This window comes from Stylophora pistillata, chromosome 1, assembly GCF_964205215.1.
Source record: "Stylophora pistillata chromosome 1, jaStyPist1.2, whole genome shotgun sequence".
NCBI lineage: Eukaryota > Metazoa > Cnidaria > Anthozoa > Scleractinia > Pocilloporidae > Stylophora > Stylophora pistillata.
The window spans coordinates 13,239,687-13,257,717 of record NC_142519.1 but is presented as its reverse complement, the minus strand read 5'-3'; the positions used below and the strand labels follow the sequence as shown (position 1 = coordinate 13,257,717).

General features: G+C 40.3%; 1 protein-coding gene across 1 annotated transcript; it reads left to right on the top strand.

Moving 5' to 3' along the window:
- The first annotated feature begins 531 nt into the window (after positions 1-531).
- LOC111345761 (uncharacterized protein K02A2.6) lies at positions 532-1,251 on the top strand. Its single transcript, XM_022953043.1, has one exon. It carries the CDS (start codon positions 532-534, stop codon positions 1,249-1,251), a length of 720 nt encoding a protein of 239 aa, XP_022808778.1.
- Positions 1,252-18,031: the final 16,780 nt, after the last annotated feature.

Sequence of the window (18,031 nt, the reverse complement as noted above, 5' to 3'; positions counted from 1 at the left end):
TAAGACCCTGAAACAGAGCATGGCTGACGCAGGAACACTAGCTTATTTTGACAAAGGTGCAGTAGCTAAAGTCATAGCTGATGCCAATCCAGTCGGCCTTGGAGCTGTCATGACAGGACGGAAAATGCGTGCACTGTAAGTACCTTCCCGTTGTCCCGAACAAAGCCATAGAAAAGTTTTCTAAGGCTTTGTATGGGAAAACAAGAGGGTACTTACAGTGCACGCATTTTCCGTCCTATCATGTAGTACAGAATCAGAATGAAGCATGGGTGCCGATTTGCTATGCCAGCCACAGCTTGACAGAGTGCAAGCGCAAAGACTCCCAGACCGAAAAGGAAGCCCTTGCTCTCGTTTGGGCATGTGAGAGGTATCATGCATACATTTATGGCAGGACATTTGATCTAGTGACTGACCACAGACCATTGGATCATCTATGGGCCGCGTTCCAAGCCCTGTGCCCGCATTGAACGCTGGGTAATACGCCTACAACCAAATGACTTCCGAATCGTGTATACTCCAGGGCGGAATAATATGGCTGACCCTCTTTTCCACTTGCTCAAGCAAGATAAAGTAGAGAGTCATCCTCATGGAGCAGAAGAATACATCCGATTCGAAGCCATCAGTGCCACTCCCCGGGAATTAACCAAAAGAGAGGTCGAAGAAGCATCTGCAGCAGATGAAGAACTAAAAGTCTTGAGAGAAGCGATTAAAACAGGCCGATTTGAGAAATGCAAAGAGTATGCACCAGCCGCAGGAGAACTGTGTGTGATTGGACAGCTGGTCTTAAGAGGTACCCGTATTGTATTACCAAACAAATTCAGATCTCAAGCAATCAGCTTAGCCCACGAGGGGCACCTGGGAATCGTTGGTACAAAGCAAAATTTAAGAAGTAAAGTGTGGTGGCCTCGTATGGATAAGGCGGCAGAAAAATTCTGCAAGTCCTGTCATGGATGTCAACTGGTATCTCGCCCAGACGCACCCGAACCATTGAGATCCACTACACTACCGGAAGGGCCTTGGCAAGACCTAGCCGTAGATCTTCTTGGACCACTTCCATCTGGGCACACAATTCTCGTTGTTGTGGACTACTACAGCCGTTATTATGAGTATACAATCATGACGTCAACCGTCACAGAGAAAGTAATCGACAACCTGGAGGAAATCTTTAGCCGCGATGGCCTTCCTCTGACCATCAAGTCAGACAATGGTCCACCATTCCGCTCAGAAGAATTTCGGGAATATTGTAAGTAGAATGGAATTGTTCAAATCAAGACCACACCAAAATGGCCTGAAGCCAACGGGGAGGTGGAGAGACAAAATGCATCCCTGATGAAGAAGGATTCGCATTGCCCAAGCTGAAGGGCTAGACCTGATGAAGGAGTTAAGAAGATAAGTGACTAAATACAGAGGTATTGCTCATGCGACAACCGGTAAGAGCCCTGCCAAATTATTGTTTAACAGGAAGATGAGAGGAAAGCTACCAGAGCTACATGCTGACTATCACTTGGACCTGGAAATTCGCGACAGAGATGCAGAAGTGAAAGCAAAGACCAGAGCGTATGCTGATAAATTCATGAATGCAAAACCATCAGATGTTCAAGTTGATGATCAAGTCCTGGTGAGGCAAGAGAAAAGGGACAAATTTTCCACACCATTTAATCCAGTACCATTCCAAGTGGTTAGCAAGACCGGTAACAGTGTTGTTCTGGAAACTCCAAGTGGAACGCAGTATTCAAGGAATACATCCCATGTTAAGAACTTTGTGAGCCTTGACGATCCTATAGAACCACCTGCCAGTAACGGTTGTAATTACAGTACCTGAAACTACCGCGGTCCCAAATCAAGCGATAAGTGGATCTACACCAGCAGCGCCTTCAACACTTCCGAGTGGACCCCTGAATCGTATCACACCTTCAGCAGAAGCAAGTGCAGGAAACGAATATGAGTCGACCCCTGCCAGCAAGAATGCGGCAGTTGATCAAGCAACAGTACCTAGCATGCCAACAACACCAAAAGGTGGAAGACCTCAGAGACAGAGAAGACCCCCTGAGAGATATAAAGACTTTGTTCTGAAATGTTGAACCTTGTTTGAAACAGTGAACTTTAATTTGAAATGTTAAACTTTGTTTTATACTGGGATTGTTTCGAACTGGTGAACCTCGTGTTGAAATTAAGTGAACTAGTTATTACCAGTTTTCCATTCAGTTTTCAGCTTTGCATGTTTTGTTTCGGATTAAGTTTTAAGGTCTATTGTTCTCTGTCTTCTTCGAGAAAAGGAGGCATGTCATGTATTACATAATGTAGTGAGCGCAGGTAAGTTTCGTGTAGGTTTACATCAAGTATGGAGAATAAAGGAGCACATGGTCGACTAGTGTGTTAACTTCGTTCTTGCGGACTTCAAGACAAGTAACCCTCCAATTTAAGCATTAGGAGGACACAACAAGTAGAGAGTCTTACAAACAACTATCAAAAGAATAATGTTTGCGTTCCCTTATAGGAAAGAGATATAGAGTTCCATACAGCAATGTTAAAGGTGAAGAGGTAAAATCGTTCAAATCTGTAATAAGTAAATAAGCGACATCAAACACGTCGCTAGAACTTAATAAACACCGTGATATCTAAAATTAAACTGCAAATGAATTAAAAACCACATCAAGAAAATAGGGAACCACTAATACGCTTCACGTGCTTCCGAAACACGTGGAATTTTTGACATAAATTAACGATAATTGATACCGTGTTCAATCTCCTGTGTACAAAATTGAAGTCTTAGATTCACAACGTGAAAGTTGAAATGAAAACTACAAATCTGATATTATAAAGTGCCTTATTAAATAAGTCAATTGAGTATAAAATGTCGTATACAAAACGTAGTTTTCTTAACTCGGTCTTAAGTACCCATCGTAATCAGAGTTTTCAAATTAAAACTCGACCACTGAGTAGCCTTGCAAATGCAGCTTATAAGCTACACATTCAGAACTCAATAAAGAATACTCAAGTTAACGCTAAGTGTTTGCTGCAATATCGTTTATTTGTCGGTGATATTGATACGACATTTACTGATTCTCAAAGATTTATTTTCTTTAAAAAGATATTTTTATATTTTGCAAGCAAACTTTATTAAAGTAAAGCAAACTTTATTTAAAGTAAAGTAAAGTAAAGTAAAGTAAAGCAAACTTTATTTACACAGGGTAGCCCATTCAGCTCTAAGGCTGGTATCCATAGGGGCCCTGTATTGAAAATAATTTACATCAAATTTCTAGAACAGATATATATGTATATATAATGACTAAGATTTTACAACTACATTAACAGCCTAAAACTACAAAGCTAAAACACAATTAAAACATAACATAGTAAATAAAATATCAAAATTATCAAATTACGGTAAAAGGAAATGTTTTGCTCGGCGACAGAACGTTTGAATGTTTTCACTCTTCACAATGTTTAAAGGAAGTTTATTAAAAATTTCTGCGCCAGTAAAAAGAAAGGTCCTTCTCCCAAAATTCTGTTTTACTTTTGGTAGGGATAGCCTCAGACTTTGCCTCGTGGAATAATTGTGAATATTCGAAAATCTGGTAAAATATGAGGAAAACTAACTAGGAACTAATGAGTGGAGACAGAGAAAAACGAGTTTAGCCTTGTGGTAATAGCGTCTACTGGAAAGAGTCGGCCATTGCAGCTGATCTATTGCTTCAGATGACCGAGAGCAACGTGTAATAATCCGTGCAGATCTATTTTGTAAGCGCTGTAGTCGATCTATATCTTGTTGTAAAAGGTTACTCCAGGCAATGTCACAGTAATCAAATAAGGGAAGAATTAAGGTATTATGAACAAGTATTGCTGCCTCTTTTGTGACGAAACTTCTAATGCGGCCCAGAATGCTAACTCTTGACGCCACCTTTTTACACATATAGTCTGCGTGAGCCTTCCAAGTCATAAAATTGTCGAACACCACGCCTAGGTATTTAAAAGTAGTTTCGCAAGAAATGAGCTTTCCGATAAGATTAAGATTTAAAATACAATCGCGCTCTTTATGCCTTCGAGATGTAAATAGTACACACTTAGTTTTTGAAACATTGAGAACAAGATTGTTGTCTTCTAGCCATTCAGATAGACATTGAAGATCTTGATTAAAATAAAAAGTTAAATTGTCTACTGTTGGGCCAGCAAGATATAAAACTGTGTCGTCAGCGTACATATTTACAGAACAGTGTTTGACACAACGTGGTAAATCATTAATGTAGACAATGAATAACAGGGGTCCGAGGATGGACCCTTGTGGCACTCCAGAAGTTAGAGCAAGCTCTTCAGATGAATGAAAATCAATTTACACGAACTGCTTTCTTCCTGTAAAGTAGTCCTTAAACCATAGAAGGCTTTCCTCGCATATACCATAGTACTCTAATTTTCTGAGCAAAATGTCATGGTCAACTGTGTCGAAAGCCTTTGCCAGGTCAATAAACACAGAACCAGTAACAAGGCCCTTATCCATATTCAGGAGAATCTCGTCGGCGAAATAAGTTACAGCCGTCTCAGTTGAGTGCATTCTTCTAAAACCGGACTGTAATTTACAGAGCAAGTTATGATCATCAAAAAAACTTGCAAGCTGCTTGTGGATTAAACGCTCTAGGACTTTAGATACCACTGGTAATACCGATATGGGGCGGTAGTTTCTTGGGTCATCTTTTGAACCTGATTTATGTAAAGGGGTCACCTTCGCTTTTTTCCATTCTGCCGCGATAACGTTTTGTTGGATAGTTAAATTAAAAATGAGCGATAGTGGATAGGCCAGGGCGTCTGATCCGTCTTTTAGTAGACGGATCAAACTTGCACGTCCAAGTTTTCCCGTCACTTAAGCGTTATCTGCATATTTCGTCATTTTTGCTTGGAACTTCTAACGCTGTTTTCATTGGAAGATGATTGCTTTGATTATTTTGTCGAATATAAGTAGTTATTAGCAGGCTGACTTGCAACACGAGCCGTGTATTTCAATATGTAACATGTCAAAAACAACCGCATTAAAGTCCAATGCAAAGAATTGATTCCAAAAAGTCTGAATTGAGTCTCTTGGAACTACAGAAAACGCATCAGTTGAGTACAGGTTTTGCTCGTCCTGGTTTCAACTAGGAATTTTGTCCAAATAAAGTAAAATTTTGCAAGCAGAATAGGCCTCCCACCTCCATCGTGATAACGGGTTTCACGTTGAAAAATAACTTTGAGTTTACGATTATTTATAGTATATAGTCTATTTTCAATTATAAGTAAACACGCAGACATTTAGTTAAGAGGCTCAATTTTGTCGGCAATCAATCAGTTGATGTATACTTACAGTTTAGTTAAGCTGGCCAGGTTGTCAAATAATCCCTCTGGTAAAGTCTGGAGTTCGTTGGCCCCGACGTTTCTGAATTTTCGTCAAGCAAACATTTAGATTTTAGTTAAATTTTAGCTGTGATGAACTCTAAATGTTGCCTATATCCATTCTTTACCCGAGTGCAGAGGTACAGCGTATCTTTTTAAGCTCCCTATTACCATCTCAATACTTATTTGGAGGACTTTTCTACTGTTTATCGTCAGGCTTAAATACAAAACTGATATCGGTCAATTTCCTCATAAGATATAGAGACTCTTTCTGTTCTAAAAGACATGATTTTGCTCATCTGAATTCCATCATGGCCAGAATGAATTTCTAATTAAACATGGAGGCCACAAAAACGTTTTAGAAGAGGAATATACAGATTTCCATGCATTTTGATCATGAAATACACAGACCTTTCAGATTCGATTGATAAATGGCCTATTCTTAAACAGCGCATCATGTCGGAAAACTCATGATGCTTTTGAAGATGACCCACAAATCTCATTACTGTTTTTCTTTTTAATCTTTTTCGTTCTTGTTGCGAGAAGGAAGAGCACGACACTTGGCTATTTCTCAAGAAATTATTAGGTGACTAAGAGTCCCTTGAAAGGAAACTTCACATAAGACTAATCACGTTAAACAAGTTCTCGATCAAATGTACTTTACACAAATACACAAATATAGGTTCGATAACCATTTTCCAAGGGAAATAAAATGCATACATCCTTTGAGTGAGTATGCTTAGCGACTTCATGAGTCCGAACTTGCCAGCCGAATTATTTAATCTTTGCTTTCACACGTTTATTAGAATGATGAATGACTGAATAACCTGGCCCAACACTTTGATTAGTAACAATAATTTTTTTGGTTTAGCTTATACGAGAAGCTCTGTCTGTCTATCAATAAGCCCTACTATACAAAGGATGAAGTATAATATCTAGCGGCACCGAGCGCTGACATTGCAAGCCGTCATTTCGAGGGAAAGAACAACAAAAGAGGGAAAATTAGCAGCCGTTGTCCTTCTTTCCGTTCCTATGGCTCGAGATTTGCATTCACATAACCGGGTTTATCTAATTGCTTCCTATAAGCGAATATGATGAAATCCTTCCACTGTAGGACTTCGCACTCTCTCGATGATAAAGGATAGTGCAACCGCCTCCCGTTTAGCTCAATGGATAGAGCGCTGGACTGTTGTGCGGGAGGTCGAGGGTTCGAGCCCCGGCCGGACTAACACTCAGGGTCTTAAAATAATTGAGAAGATTCTGCTGCCTTTCTATAACATCAAGAAATGGTTAGATATTCTAGTCTTCTCGGATAGGGACGAATAAATGGAGGTCTCGTCTCCTGCAGGGTTGGGGTAGGAGACGTTAATTTACCGCACACGAGATTACTGTGTGATGGATGTCCTCCCCTGGGGTGAGATGGGTGGGTTTATTGGGTCCGCAGTAAATAGCACAAGCTGTCGCGGTGTCCCTGCTGGTTGGCGAAGCGATTAAATTAAATTGACTTAATTAAATTAAAATTACACCAGACAGTTTTTACAGCATTAGACTATATGGATAAAATATGACTTCCCATAACCTAACATTCATTGCGAAGTCAACTCGGTAGCTTCGATGTCTCACCCCTCCACAATTCATTTTCAGAGGTAAGTGGCTTAAGGCTACTTTGAGTTTTTTCTTTATTACCTCACTTTTGAAATCACTTGATATCCTTGCAATGTGATTGGCTCTTATCGGTGCGATTTACTCATTATCTCAGAAACAATGCAAGGTAAGCGAATGCAAAGCCAGATCATTATCATAATTTTCATAAATTAATTACATCTGTTAGGAAATTTGAGAAAATCCTTCATATGTGATCAAGGAAAGATTTATTATTGTCTGGTTTCTGATTTAACTAACTATGTTAACAACTACATTATTTAAAGAGACAAAGAGTGCTACTCACAGTTCCTGTAGCCGAGTCAGTTCATCAAAAATTTTTGGTGGTAGCTCTTTTAACTGATTGCTATTTACCCACCTGTGGTAAAGTATGTGGATAGCAGGTTAGCAATAACAATGATATAAAATATTGAAATTTATAAAATTATCCACGTTTATAATTTCTTGCTATGTCATTAATTTTTTTCCTTGCTGCTTCGCATAAAGTTTATTTTACCACGACAGGACAACGTTTTCCTTAGTTATATCCCTTCAAGTACATCCTTTCATAAGGTCTGCTGAGTCAGTATTTTCTGATGGTCACTTTCTTGCCGTATAGCACGTTGATGATGTTGATCTCTCGTTCGTGTTTCTAACTGAGTTGTGCAAAGCTCATGCAAGGTCATTTAGAGTAGACGTAAGAGCATTCATGTTCAATGCATACAAATTAAAGGGAAACATTTTTACATAAACTCTATTTTAGATCTATTTCATTGCATCGTCCTTGTTACATATAGCTGCTCAGAAAATAATTAAGACTACGTGAAATCTTAATTACTGACTCTAAAATTGCCACCCTTTGTGATTGAGCCCATCAACTCCCTCATAAAAAAATACATTGCAATTCATTGCACAGGGAAAAAAAAACCATTGAAGAATAAGTACCTACACAAACAAGTACAGTCTATTTTCAATTGGTTGTGATCAGGTGAAGAGCCCACTAAAATTTGTCTCGTTCCAAACACTAAGCTTCGAGCTTTGTCGCTCAATAAGTCGTTGCACCTAATTAGTATCCGTAAGGCAAGGGTTCGATTCCTGTGGCTGCGTGATTTTCTGTAAGGCTTCTTTCATGATATTTCTTTAATCGTTGCCAACCTGCTCTGGTCATATCTTCAGTTTTTTCATTATTTTCAAGTCCAAATTGAATTTACTTCAATTGATTATATATATTGCGCACCTGATGGAAATTAACCAGCAAAAGCGTGCGAAAATTAACGGGTGGGTTATAAGAGCTTACCGGCCCATTAATGTTTATCTTTATTACTACGCAAAGAAAAAATAGCGCGGTTTAGCTCGAAAATGATTTAATCTAAGCGAGTGCCAATTCATTTTTAAACATAGTTATATATAAATATTCCTATCTTTTTTCCTTTCTGATTTGCAGGACGGATATTTTGCTCTAGTTAACAGGGTAACGTCTCGCTGATTAAAACTACTTCACATGCCATATCTTTGCCTATGATGTGCTCACCCAGTATTTTATTAAGATTAATTTCTTACCGTGAAGCATTGCGGACACTCCTTTGGCACAACTCATACCAGGCAATTCAGAGCAAACACTAATAGTTTTCATGATCAAGTGTATTGTTTTAACTTATTCTTATAGCTGAACGGATTTCTTTAAATATGGCCTAGTAATATTAAAGCTCAGTAAAAAATTTTGAATCAGGTAGACAGGACCAACAGCTATTACTTGTGGTAACATAACAGGAGTTGTCAATAATAATTTCTTGAAACAGAAATTTAGATTCAATAGAATCGACACAGGGTACATATCAGAGAGCAAATAGTTTTAATCATATGCATAGCTTTAGAGTAGATGGCTAATCCGGAAGGGGCATGCTGCAAGAGTTTCAGCCATATCAGTGATGTTTGATATCACTGATATGCACATAGGACAATTAATTAAATAGCGTAACATCTATTGCATTTCATTGACTAAGATTTACATTATCGCTAAGATCTAAGAAGATGTTCAAGACTAATGCCATCTTGTACCCACAACCTCAAGGTCGTATTCAAAGTATGACATTTCCTTAAATGACTACTTCAAAGTCACAAAAAGCCTCTTCTCGTGCAGACTGGACTAGAAAGATTTTGACAGTGCGTGCAAATGTGAATTGACTTTGAATGACTCTTTAGCAATAGTGCTGCGACTTTCATAATATGCTCTTGCTATTTCTAATATTTACAGGAAAGAAAGTTCTTTAAAAGGATTGAATTTGGATGTAAATTGTGCGTCTTTAACTGTGAAACGAAATGAGTTTTGATAGCTGTGTTCTTAGGGATTAGCGAGAACGTTCTTAAGTTACTTATACCTTTAAAAATAATTTCTTATTAAAACTAGACGTATATTTTACTACTTTTCATGTAGGGCTGAGATCTCTAAGACAATTAAGCTAGAGAAGAACACTTAAGGATTGTCGTTTGGAAACAGAGTGTAGCAAACATCAGCTCATACTTGTGACCACGAGGAAGGTCATGTAGAGCTCGATAGAAACCAGTTCCTTCCTGTTCTATTCATCGGCTCTACGTGTGTTTGTCTTTGTCAGAAGACGGTTTTTAAAATTTAATTTAAAACTAATTTTGATTGGGTACCTGCTCATTTCCGCAAATGCAGTGACGCGTAACTGATCAGGGGGTGTTTTGCTTTTAACGGCCTCTTCCCGTTCCCCTCCCCTTTTCCCGTTCAGAAGACGGTTTTTAAATTTTAACTTAAAACTTATTTTGATCGGGTACCTGCTCATTTCCGCAAATGCAGTGACGCGTAACTGATCAGGGGGTGTTTTGCTTTTAACGGCCTCTTCCCGTTCCCCTCCCCTTTTCCCGTTGAGAAGACGGTTTTTAAATTTTAACTTAAAACTTATTTTGATCGGGTACCTGCTCATTTCCGGAAATGCAGTGACGCGTGACTGATCAGGGGGTGTTTTGCTTTTAACAGCCCCTTCCCGTTCTCCTCCCCTACCGTCGATTCCGACGCCAAATTAAACATCCCCAGTCAAATAAACGATCGCACACCTCTAAACGTTAACTCGCCTTCATAAGACGCCTGCACATTTTCTTTCCAATGATCGTTTCTTATTCGCTTTTCCATACTCCGGATGCATTGTGAAGTCACTGCACCCGAATACGAGGAGAGAAAACAAATGTTAAAAACGAAGTATGGTGGTACGCGCCGGCGTCTTTGAGCATACTTGGATCTACTAGAACAGGCGCCGTTAACAAGAAGCAACGCTGTCCACGCCCTAGAGAAGTTCGCTGACCCTGTTGGAATCGCAGTGATAAAGTTACAGGCTGAAAAAAGGACGGCGAGTTAGGAGATGGAACTCTTCACAGCTTGCGGGTTAAAAAGCTGCCCGATCATCAACTAAAAAACTTCAGTCGCTGGTTAAATGAACGCGCCAGACAAAGATCAGTCATAGCTTTCATAGAATGGTTGAAAGACGAACACAGATTCAGAATATAAGAAGCGCAACTGGTAAACGGGATTGAGTCAAACTGTCGAGTACGTTGGACTACCGAGAGTATCTAGATACCACGAACAGAACACGATGCGAAATTTGCATGCTGTTGCAATGGGGAAAGTGGCGCGTAGTACGAAGCGTCCATGTTCTATCTGTTACAGATTCGATCACGGGGTATGTGATTGCAAGGAGTTTTACAACAGAGGAGTGGATGACCACTGGAAGATCGAGAAAGAAAGAAAGCTGTGTTTTCGTTGCGTAGCCTCTGATCATAAGGGGGAAAGACTGCCAAAGGCCTGCAAGGGTGGAATACATGGTTGCTCTAAAAATCACCACAACCTTCTTCACGGAGGTGAAGTTTTTGTCAGAGACCGGACCGATGACAAAGTTGCCTTATGTTGACGATTGCAAACGCCCAGATTTTCCATGTGAGGGAGCGGCCGCTGTGATCCTGACCAGCTGTAATGTAAAAACACTGACTGAATCTTATTCTTCACGAACTGTCCCTGTGTGGATGAAGGTCAATGGTAGAAAAAATACAAGTAAACGCCATTATAGACGACACATCGAGCGAAACTTTCCTAAACGAAGAGGTTGCTGGGATACTGGGACAAGCCATAAAGTATTGGTAAAAGCTGCTTCGAAAGCCACTTACGCCGTTGAAGGGAAACGAGATGTAAACGATGAGAAGCTGATCACTGTGTTCTCTGGTCTGGAGTCCTTTTTAGCTTCCCGTCCGTCTACTTATCCACGAGACGATGTTCCATTGACATCTAATTTCTTGCACGAACAAATGGGGGAAGAGTTGCTGAGTCCGTTGAAACTACTAATTTGCATCAGCATTATTTCGCGAGTGTGGAGGAGATGGCTCATGGAGTTCGTTCGAGCCCTTACTTAAAAGCCGACCAAACTGGACCTCAGAATGCCGAGACCTACAAGTTGAGGATGCAGTTCTTTTGATTCAGCCCAATACTCCAAGAGGACGTTTGCCATAAGGAAGGATTGCTGAAATGCATCCTGGACGAGATGGCCACACCCGTGTAGCTAAAGTTGCGTGTGGTGCCTAGACTTTTTTGAGACTAATAACAAACTGGTTCTGCTTGGAAATAATTGTCAATTACTTCTTAAGAAACCCACCATGACTACCTCCCAGTGTGGGGGGTGGGAAATGTTACAGAAACAGTCACTGAGCTTGTGTGCGTCCTTTGAAAATTCGTAATTTCTAAAAAATTTCGTCGCCAAGTCATGCGGACGATTTTCGCGTGTGTAAGTTGTAGGGAGCTAAGAGTTGTGATTTTTTCTTGAATCGCAATTTTTTATCATGTTATCATGTTATAGTTTTATTTTTCACTCAATTAAACATGCCGTTCTTAAGAGATTTCCGTTTCCGCTCCCAAACAGATCTATTGCTCCAGGGTTGCACAAATTTTGAAATGCTGAAACTTTAGATATTGAGCTTATGCGCGCGCTTTGTAATTTCGTAAATTTCGTAAGCAAGTCAAGCGGCCGATTTTCTCGTGTGCAAGTTCACTTTAGGATCAGAAATAACAACCGACACGCCACTTTCCTTTGTCGAATATGAGCAGCAGGATCACTTAAACTATTAATAACAGGATACCGTAAAGGTAAACTTCCTCAGCCTGATAAAGTATTCTTTGGTCCATCGTTTCCGAAAATGTCCTATGAGTTTGCTGAGGTGCCGCGCCTTTCGTTGTAGTTTGGAGGCGCAATCTTCATGGTCGCTAAGCTCTGTCCTATCAGGAAGAGTGTTCAGGCGACTCCCAATCACCAAGTGCGATGGCGTTAATGACTCTTCCGTGACTTCGGGGTAGATGTACGTAAGGGGTCGTGAGTTGAGCACTCCCTCTACTTCAATTAAGACTGTAATACTTGTAAGACAGCTGCGCCTTTCCAAGCACCGTGCAAAAGCTTCTCTTGACTAGCTAGATCATACACTCATAATATCCTCCCCACCGTGGCGCTTTCACTAGTATGAAGTTGGTGGTGGTAAAATCTTGGGCTTTCATGTCTCTGAATAGCTGGGTAAGGTCTTTGTTGGCTCCCTTGAACGTTTTGGCGTTGACAGATGTTATGCAGGCTGGTATTCCTCGTCTTCCAGCAAATCGTTAAGGGCCTCCAATGAACGCTTCTGAGGATAAGTCTGGGAGAGGTTCCAGGTGCATCACTCTGGACGTAGCACATGTAAACAGGCAGATGTAAGTTCTGGCTGTGCCTCTGGTAGTCTTCGTAAATAACAGGTCGGCGAAATCAACTCCCACGTACGTGAACGAAGGGATATCGGTGACCCTTGTTTCGGATAGATCAGTTCCTTTGGGGGCCCTGTAAGGAAAACCTGGTTTCTTGCAGATAACACACTGATGAGGCGTTTTCTTCACAAGTTTTCTGCCCTTGGGAGCCCAGATTTCACTTCTCAGTTGTACGAGAGTTACAGTTCTTACTCCTCCCTGATTCAGCTTTCTGTGACAGGGTTACACGATCAGTCTTCTCACGTGATTTCGTCTTGTTAAAAGAATAGGGTAACGCGCTGCGATGTCCAGTGGAGCGTTCCCCAGACTGCCTTTGCACCTCAGAATGTTACCATCTTGGCTGAACAAACCGAGTAGTTGCTTTAGATTCTCAAAATTCTTTTCATGCTTCATAGGCTCATGTATTTCGCGAATCCATAAGCTCTTTACTTCACTTATCTCTTCTACCGTCAGGGTTGGTTTTTTGTTATGCGGTTCTCTTCTCCGGTTTCTCGCTGGCTTTAAACTTCTGATAAACTTTAGGATGAGAGCGGTGACTCTGAATAGTTTCGTCGCATTGCTGAACTGTTTGAAGTCAATTGCTTCACTCAACTTTATGGTCTTGATACGCATAGGCTCTTTGGTCAGAATAACTGTAATTGTAGCTGCATGTGCCACATTCTCTGAGTTACACGTTCTCTTTCTTTAAATTCTCTGAAATATTCTTCCGTAAGCTCTTCGCCACTGACTGCAGTTCCATTCGCTATTTTTAATTTCACGGCCCACGAAAAGGCGGACATCATCGGAAATTTTGGTCATAACTACGGGCTGAACCACTTCCACTTTCTTCTTTATCTTTCCGAGACAACACACTCTCTATTTCGATAGATAGATAGTTTATCTATATAACTTTACAACCCAAAAGCTGAATTACGTCATATTTACATGGTAAAAAAATATGTACAAATCCCTACATAATTAAGGGGATTAAAACTATATCTACAAACTATTAAAGTATAGAATCAGAAGTCTTGCATCTTAAACGATGAAACTTTTACGAAATCTCAGTCTTGAAAACCGGGTTCAACATGCGTGACCTCTTGAGGTTATAACACTTGGTATTGTGTGGGGGGAGTAAATTCTTGAGCTTACTGTCTTTGTTTTCCAAAATGTTCTTAAAAAGTTTGTCCGTCAGGGCTTGTCTTCTGCCTGACAGAGTTACAAGTCCTGCCTTAACCAGCGCTTCGTCATCAGGAAAACATGGAAAAATAATACGCATCGTCCTCCTTTGCACTGCCTCTAACTCACGAGAAAGATACACGGGTAGACTATCATGACAGACTGGGCAGGCATATTCAGTAATAGGGCAAATGCAGCTACGACAGAACTGCACTAATTCCTCAGAACCTAGACCTCAGCGCTTTAACTGAGAGGGACAGAACAAGCGTTTCCTAGCCTTCTTAACAGCTTCGGAAATATGATGGTTCCATTTTAAGTCGCTCGAAACATTTACACCAAGGATCTTAGCATACGAAACAATATCAATTTGCTTGTCATTAATAAGAATAGGACCGAGATCGAGAGTCTCCTTTGTACTTTGGGGGACCTCCACCGGTACATCACGCCACTCTGAAAAACAATTTTGACCAAGTTCCACTCGCTGCTTTCGGCAACGCAGGAAGTCAGTTGAGTTCAAGTACTCTTACAATCTTGATGTTGTACTGGAAGCTGTACTCCTTGATGGTATCAATCGCCTTCCCTACCTCATCAACTTTTGCACTCACTCGGGCAAGACGAACACTTAACCGCCTGAGCTCTACTTCTGCTCTAGTTTGGACTGGCTGAAAATCAGTTTGCTCAGTTGTGGGAGATCGTTGGTCTCTCTCAGCCTGTGCTCCTGCTCATTTTGACTCGTCGCCATCTTTGTTAGCTAACTGCGATTTGAGATTCCTGATCTCTTCAACGAGATCTTCAATTTGAGCTTTAGGCTCCGGATTATTCTTCTTTAACGATGAATTAGAGTCAGTCGGCATTTTGATGATTGAAAATTTGACAATTATTGGAGAAAATAGTATACAATACACGAAGAAAATGTTGAAAAAGTTGAAGCTAGGACGGAGCTGCAAACCATGCGTCCATCTTGGTCGCTCACCGCTGACCATATTGTCAAACGTGTTGTTTGTTTTGCCAGATCTTAATTGAACATTTATGAAATTTTCAGGAAGAAAATCATTTTGCAAAGAGCCAATATCTCAAAGGAACGTACTTTTTCCATTAGATCTGAGCTAGCCTTTCCTACTGTAACAGTGTTTTAGAAAAGTGCACTAGGTATTAAGTCGTAATCAACTTGAGAGTTAGAAGAATCTTAAATTTTCTTCTCACACTTTTACTAGAACGTTTTCCAAAGTTAATGTCCCTCAAACAAAGAACAACACAAAAGAGCATACAATTGTAAACAAATTCACGTGGTGAAAATCGCCGAAGCTGCTTTAAACGAATCTACCCAAGATGCATCCTTCATCATCTTTAATAGTAACATCCTCGTGAGGTTTTTCAGGAACTATTTACAAACTTTTTGCAATTTATAAAAACATAAATAACGATAAAACTCATGGTCAGAATTTATGATAGTATTCCACCAAGTTCTAGAGCTTATAAAGGAAATGTCTGCCCCAATAGTGTGTCTTGCAGAGCGCGCTTGAAAGATGCCAATGAGGCATTTTGCCTAAGTTCTTTATGCAAGTTATTCCAGATGTTGGCCCCTCTATAGGAAAAAGTGCGCTGGCCAGTAGCCGTTCTGTATAGCGGAATCTGCAAAGAGTTCCGCGTACGAATGTTACGAGTATGTATATTTGATCGCTTGGTAAACTTACTCGTTAAGTAAGGAGGTGCAAGACCGTTTTGACATTTAAAGGTCCGAACGGAGTCTCTATAAAATAATTGTTCTTTAACAGGAAGCCAATTTAGCTCACGAAGCAAAGGTGTTACATGGTCGAACTTCCTAGAGTTTGTTACGATCTTACTGGCAAAATTTTGAATAGATTGTAATCTGTTTATATTCTGGAGTGTGGTATTTGACCATACATATGAGCAATAAAGCATCGTACTAAAAACTAGCGACGTTATTAACAACTCTAATGTTGTTTTGTCGAAGCTCCTTTTGACTCTATTAATTTGACAAAGCTTTCCGAAACAAGATGACGCTACACGTGAAATGTGGTGATCGTAGGTCAGATGGGGGTTCAAGGAAGATTCCCAAGTCCTTAGCAGAGTCTACTGGCTTCAGTGTTTTACCCAAGAATACCACACTAGGATCTTCCGGTAACCTCCTTAAAATCTGTCTAGTGCTAAGGAAAAGGCCTTTGGTTTTATCGGGGTTGATAAGTAGATAGTTCTCACAACACCATTGGGCTACACTGTGAGGGTCTTGTTCGAGCTTCTCAATGGCAGCATCAAGCTCAACGAGCAGAAATGACATGAATATTTTTGAGTCATCCACGATTCCAAATTGCAGAAAGTCGGTGCCGAGGGTAAATCATTGAGATAAATGCAGAACAACAATGGTGATAGGATTGCGCCTTGAGGGACTCCGTGAGTTATAGGTAGAGTGTCGGAGTAGGCTGAGCCAATTCTCACGTATTGCCTGCGAACAGTTAAATAGCTCTTCAACCATTTCACAGTAGAGTGCGGTGAGGCTCCTATGGTGAAAAGTTTGTGGAGCAGTCTTGCATGGTCTATACTGTCAAAGGCTTTGGATAGATCTAATAGTACTAGTGCTGTTATCAGCTTTTTATCCATTGCTTCGGGTATGTTATCCGTAAGCAGGATGTTTAAGGTCTCTGTAGAATCAGCATTTTTGTTGCCGCTTTGGTGTGTGGTGAGGTGATAGTTCTTTGTGAGATAGGCGCTGAACTGATTCAAGACAATCCTTTCAAGGACACGTACAATCCTTTCAACACTTACAATCTCGGTTATCTTTCTAAGGGAAAACGCCTTTCAAACCGCCGGAATTGGCCTGAGGTAAATGGTCGTACATATATTGCATTGTGAGCTGTCGTTCAGACAACTAACCCAGAGAATTTCAGTAAGGCAAAGCACCTCTCTATGAAAAAGGCCTCTTAACTTTTGTAAGACTCGTGACCATGATTTCGAAAAGAAGGAAAATTCTGCAGGCCCAAATATCGAGGCTACAAGACGGTTTTGTTGCCGGAGAACGGTATATTTCGGTCAACTTCAGTGAAAAGGCGAGGTAGAGAGATACACGATTCTTTTGAGGGTTTTCCATGCGATCGAATCTCTACATAAATTGATCAGCACACTCACTTAGAATCCTCAGCTGTTTACGCGGAATGCGGGCTTAAATTGGATTGGGCGACTCAGGATCGATCGAAACGCTCGTAATCTTCCGATTAGTTTGTTGTTTTTTTGGTTTTTTCATCTTCAAAAATTTCGTGAGACACGCGAGGATGAAATAAAGAAGATGTTGAGTCCTGGAAGCAAAGTTCGTTTTGTGTCTTTTTTTCTAGACACATTTTGACTGGCGTCATATGTGATCTATCCGGCTGTACAGCCGCACGACAATGTGGAAATCTACTTGTTAATTATAATTTCCATAAGTTCAGTGACCCTGTTCCTTTTTATAGCCAATCTCGTTGATTTTTCATCGAAAGAACCAGAGAGTGCTCTTTGTAATCTCTGCATCAAATATGTTCGGTGGTAGTTCTTTTTTAACCACCTGTGATAAATAATTTCAGTTGCAGATCAGTAATAACAAAGTCATAGAATATTGAAGTTTATTGAAATTTATCAAATCGACCATATCGACATTTACTCGAGATTTGTTTATTAACTTTTTCCGCTGCTTTCCATCAAGTAAGTTTGCCTTGACGGCAACATTTTACCTAAGTTGAAAAGCACACCACTTGCTATATCGTTTCCTTCAACCTGCTCACTCAGTATTTTCTAATCCACTACGTAATTACATCAGTAAATGTCTCTGGTGAAACAACTCTGATGGAGCACCTACAGAGAATCAGTCAAAGTATTTCCGTATGAAATTTTAGCTGTTGATTTCTATAATTTATAATTTAGATAGTCCGGTCATCTCTAATTTAAGCATTCAGTGCTTCAGTTATTTATCACACAGTCACCTGTGCCGCTATCTCGCATAGAGCACAGGTGTGGTGCCAACTTCCAAGGTTAAGAAAGGAAATGAGAGTGTAACAGCGTAGCCTTCTGGTTTTAGTAATTTCTGAAACA

What these genes read in the sequence shown, in the direction of transcription:
- LOC111345761 (XM_022953043.1), top strand. Translation starts at nt 532, where the DNA reads ATGGCTGACCCTCTTTTCCACTTGCTCAAGCAAGATAAAGTAGAGAGT.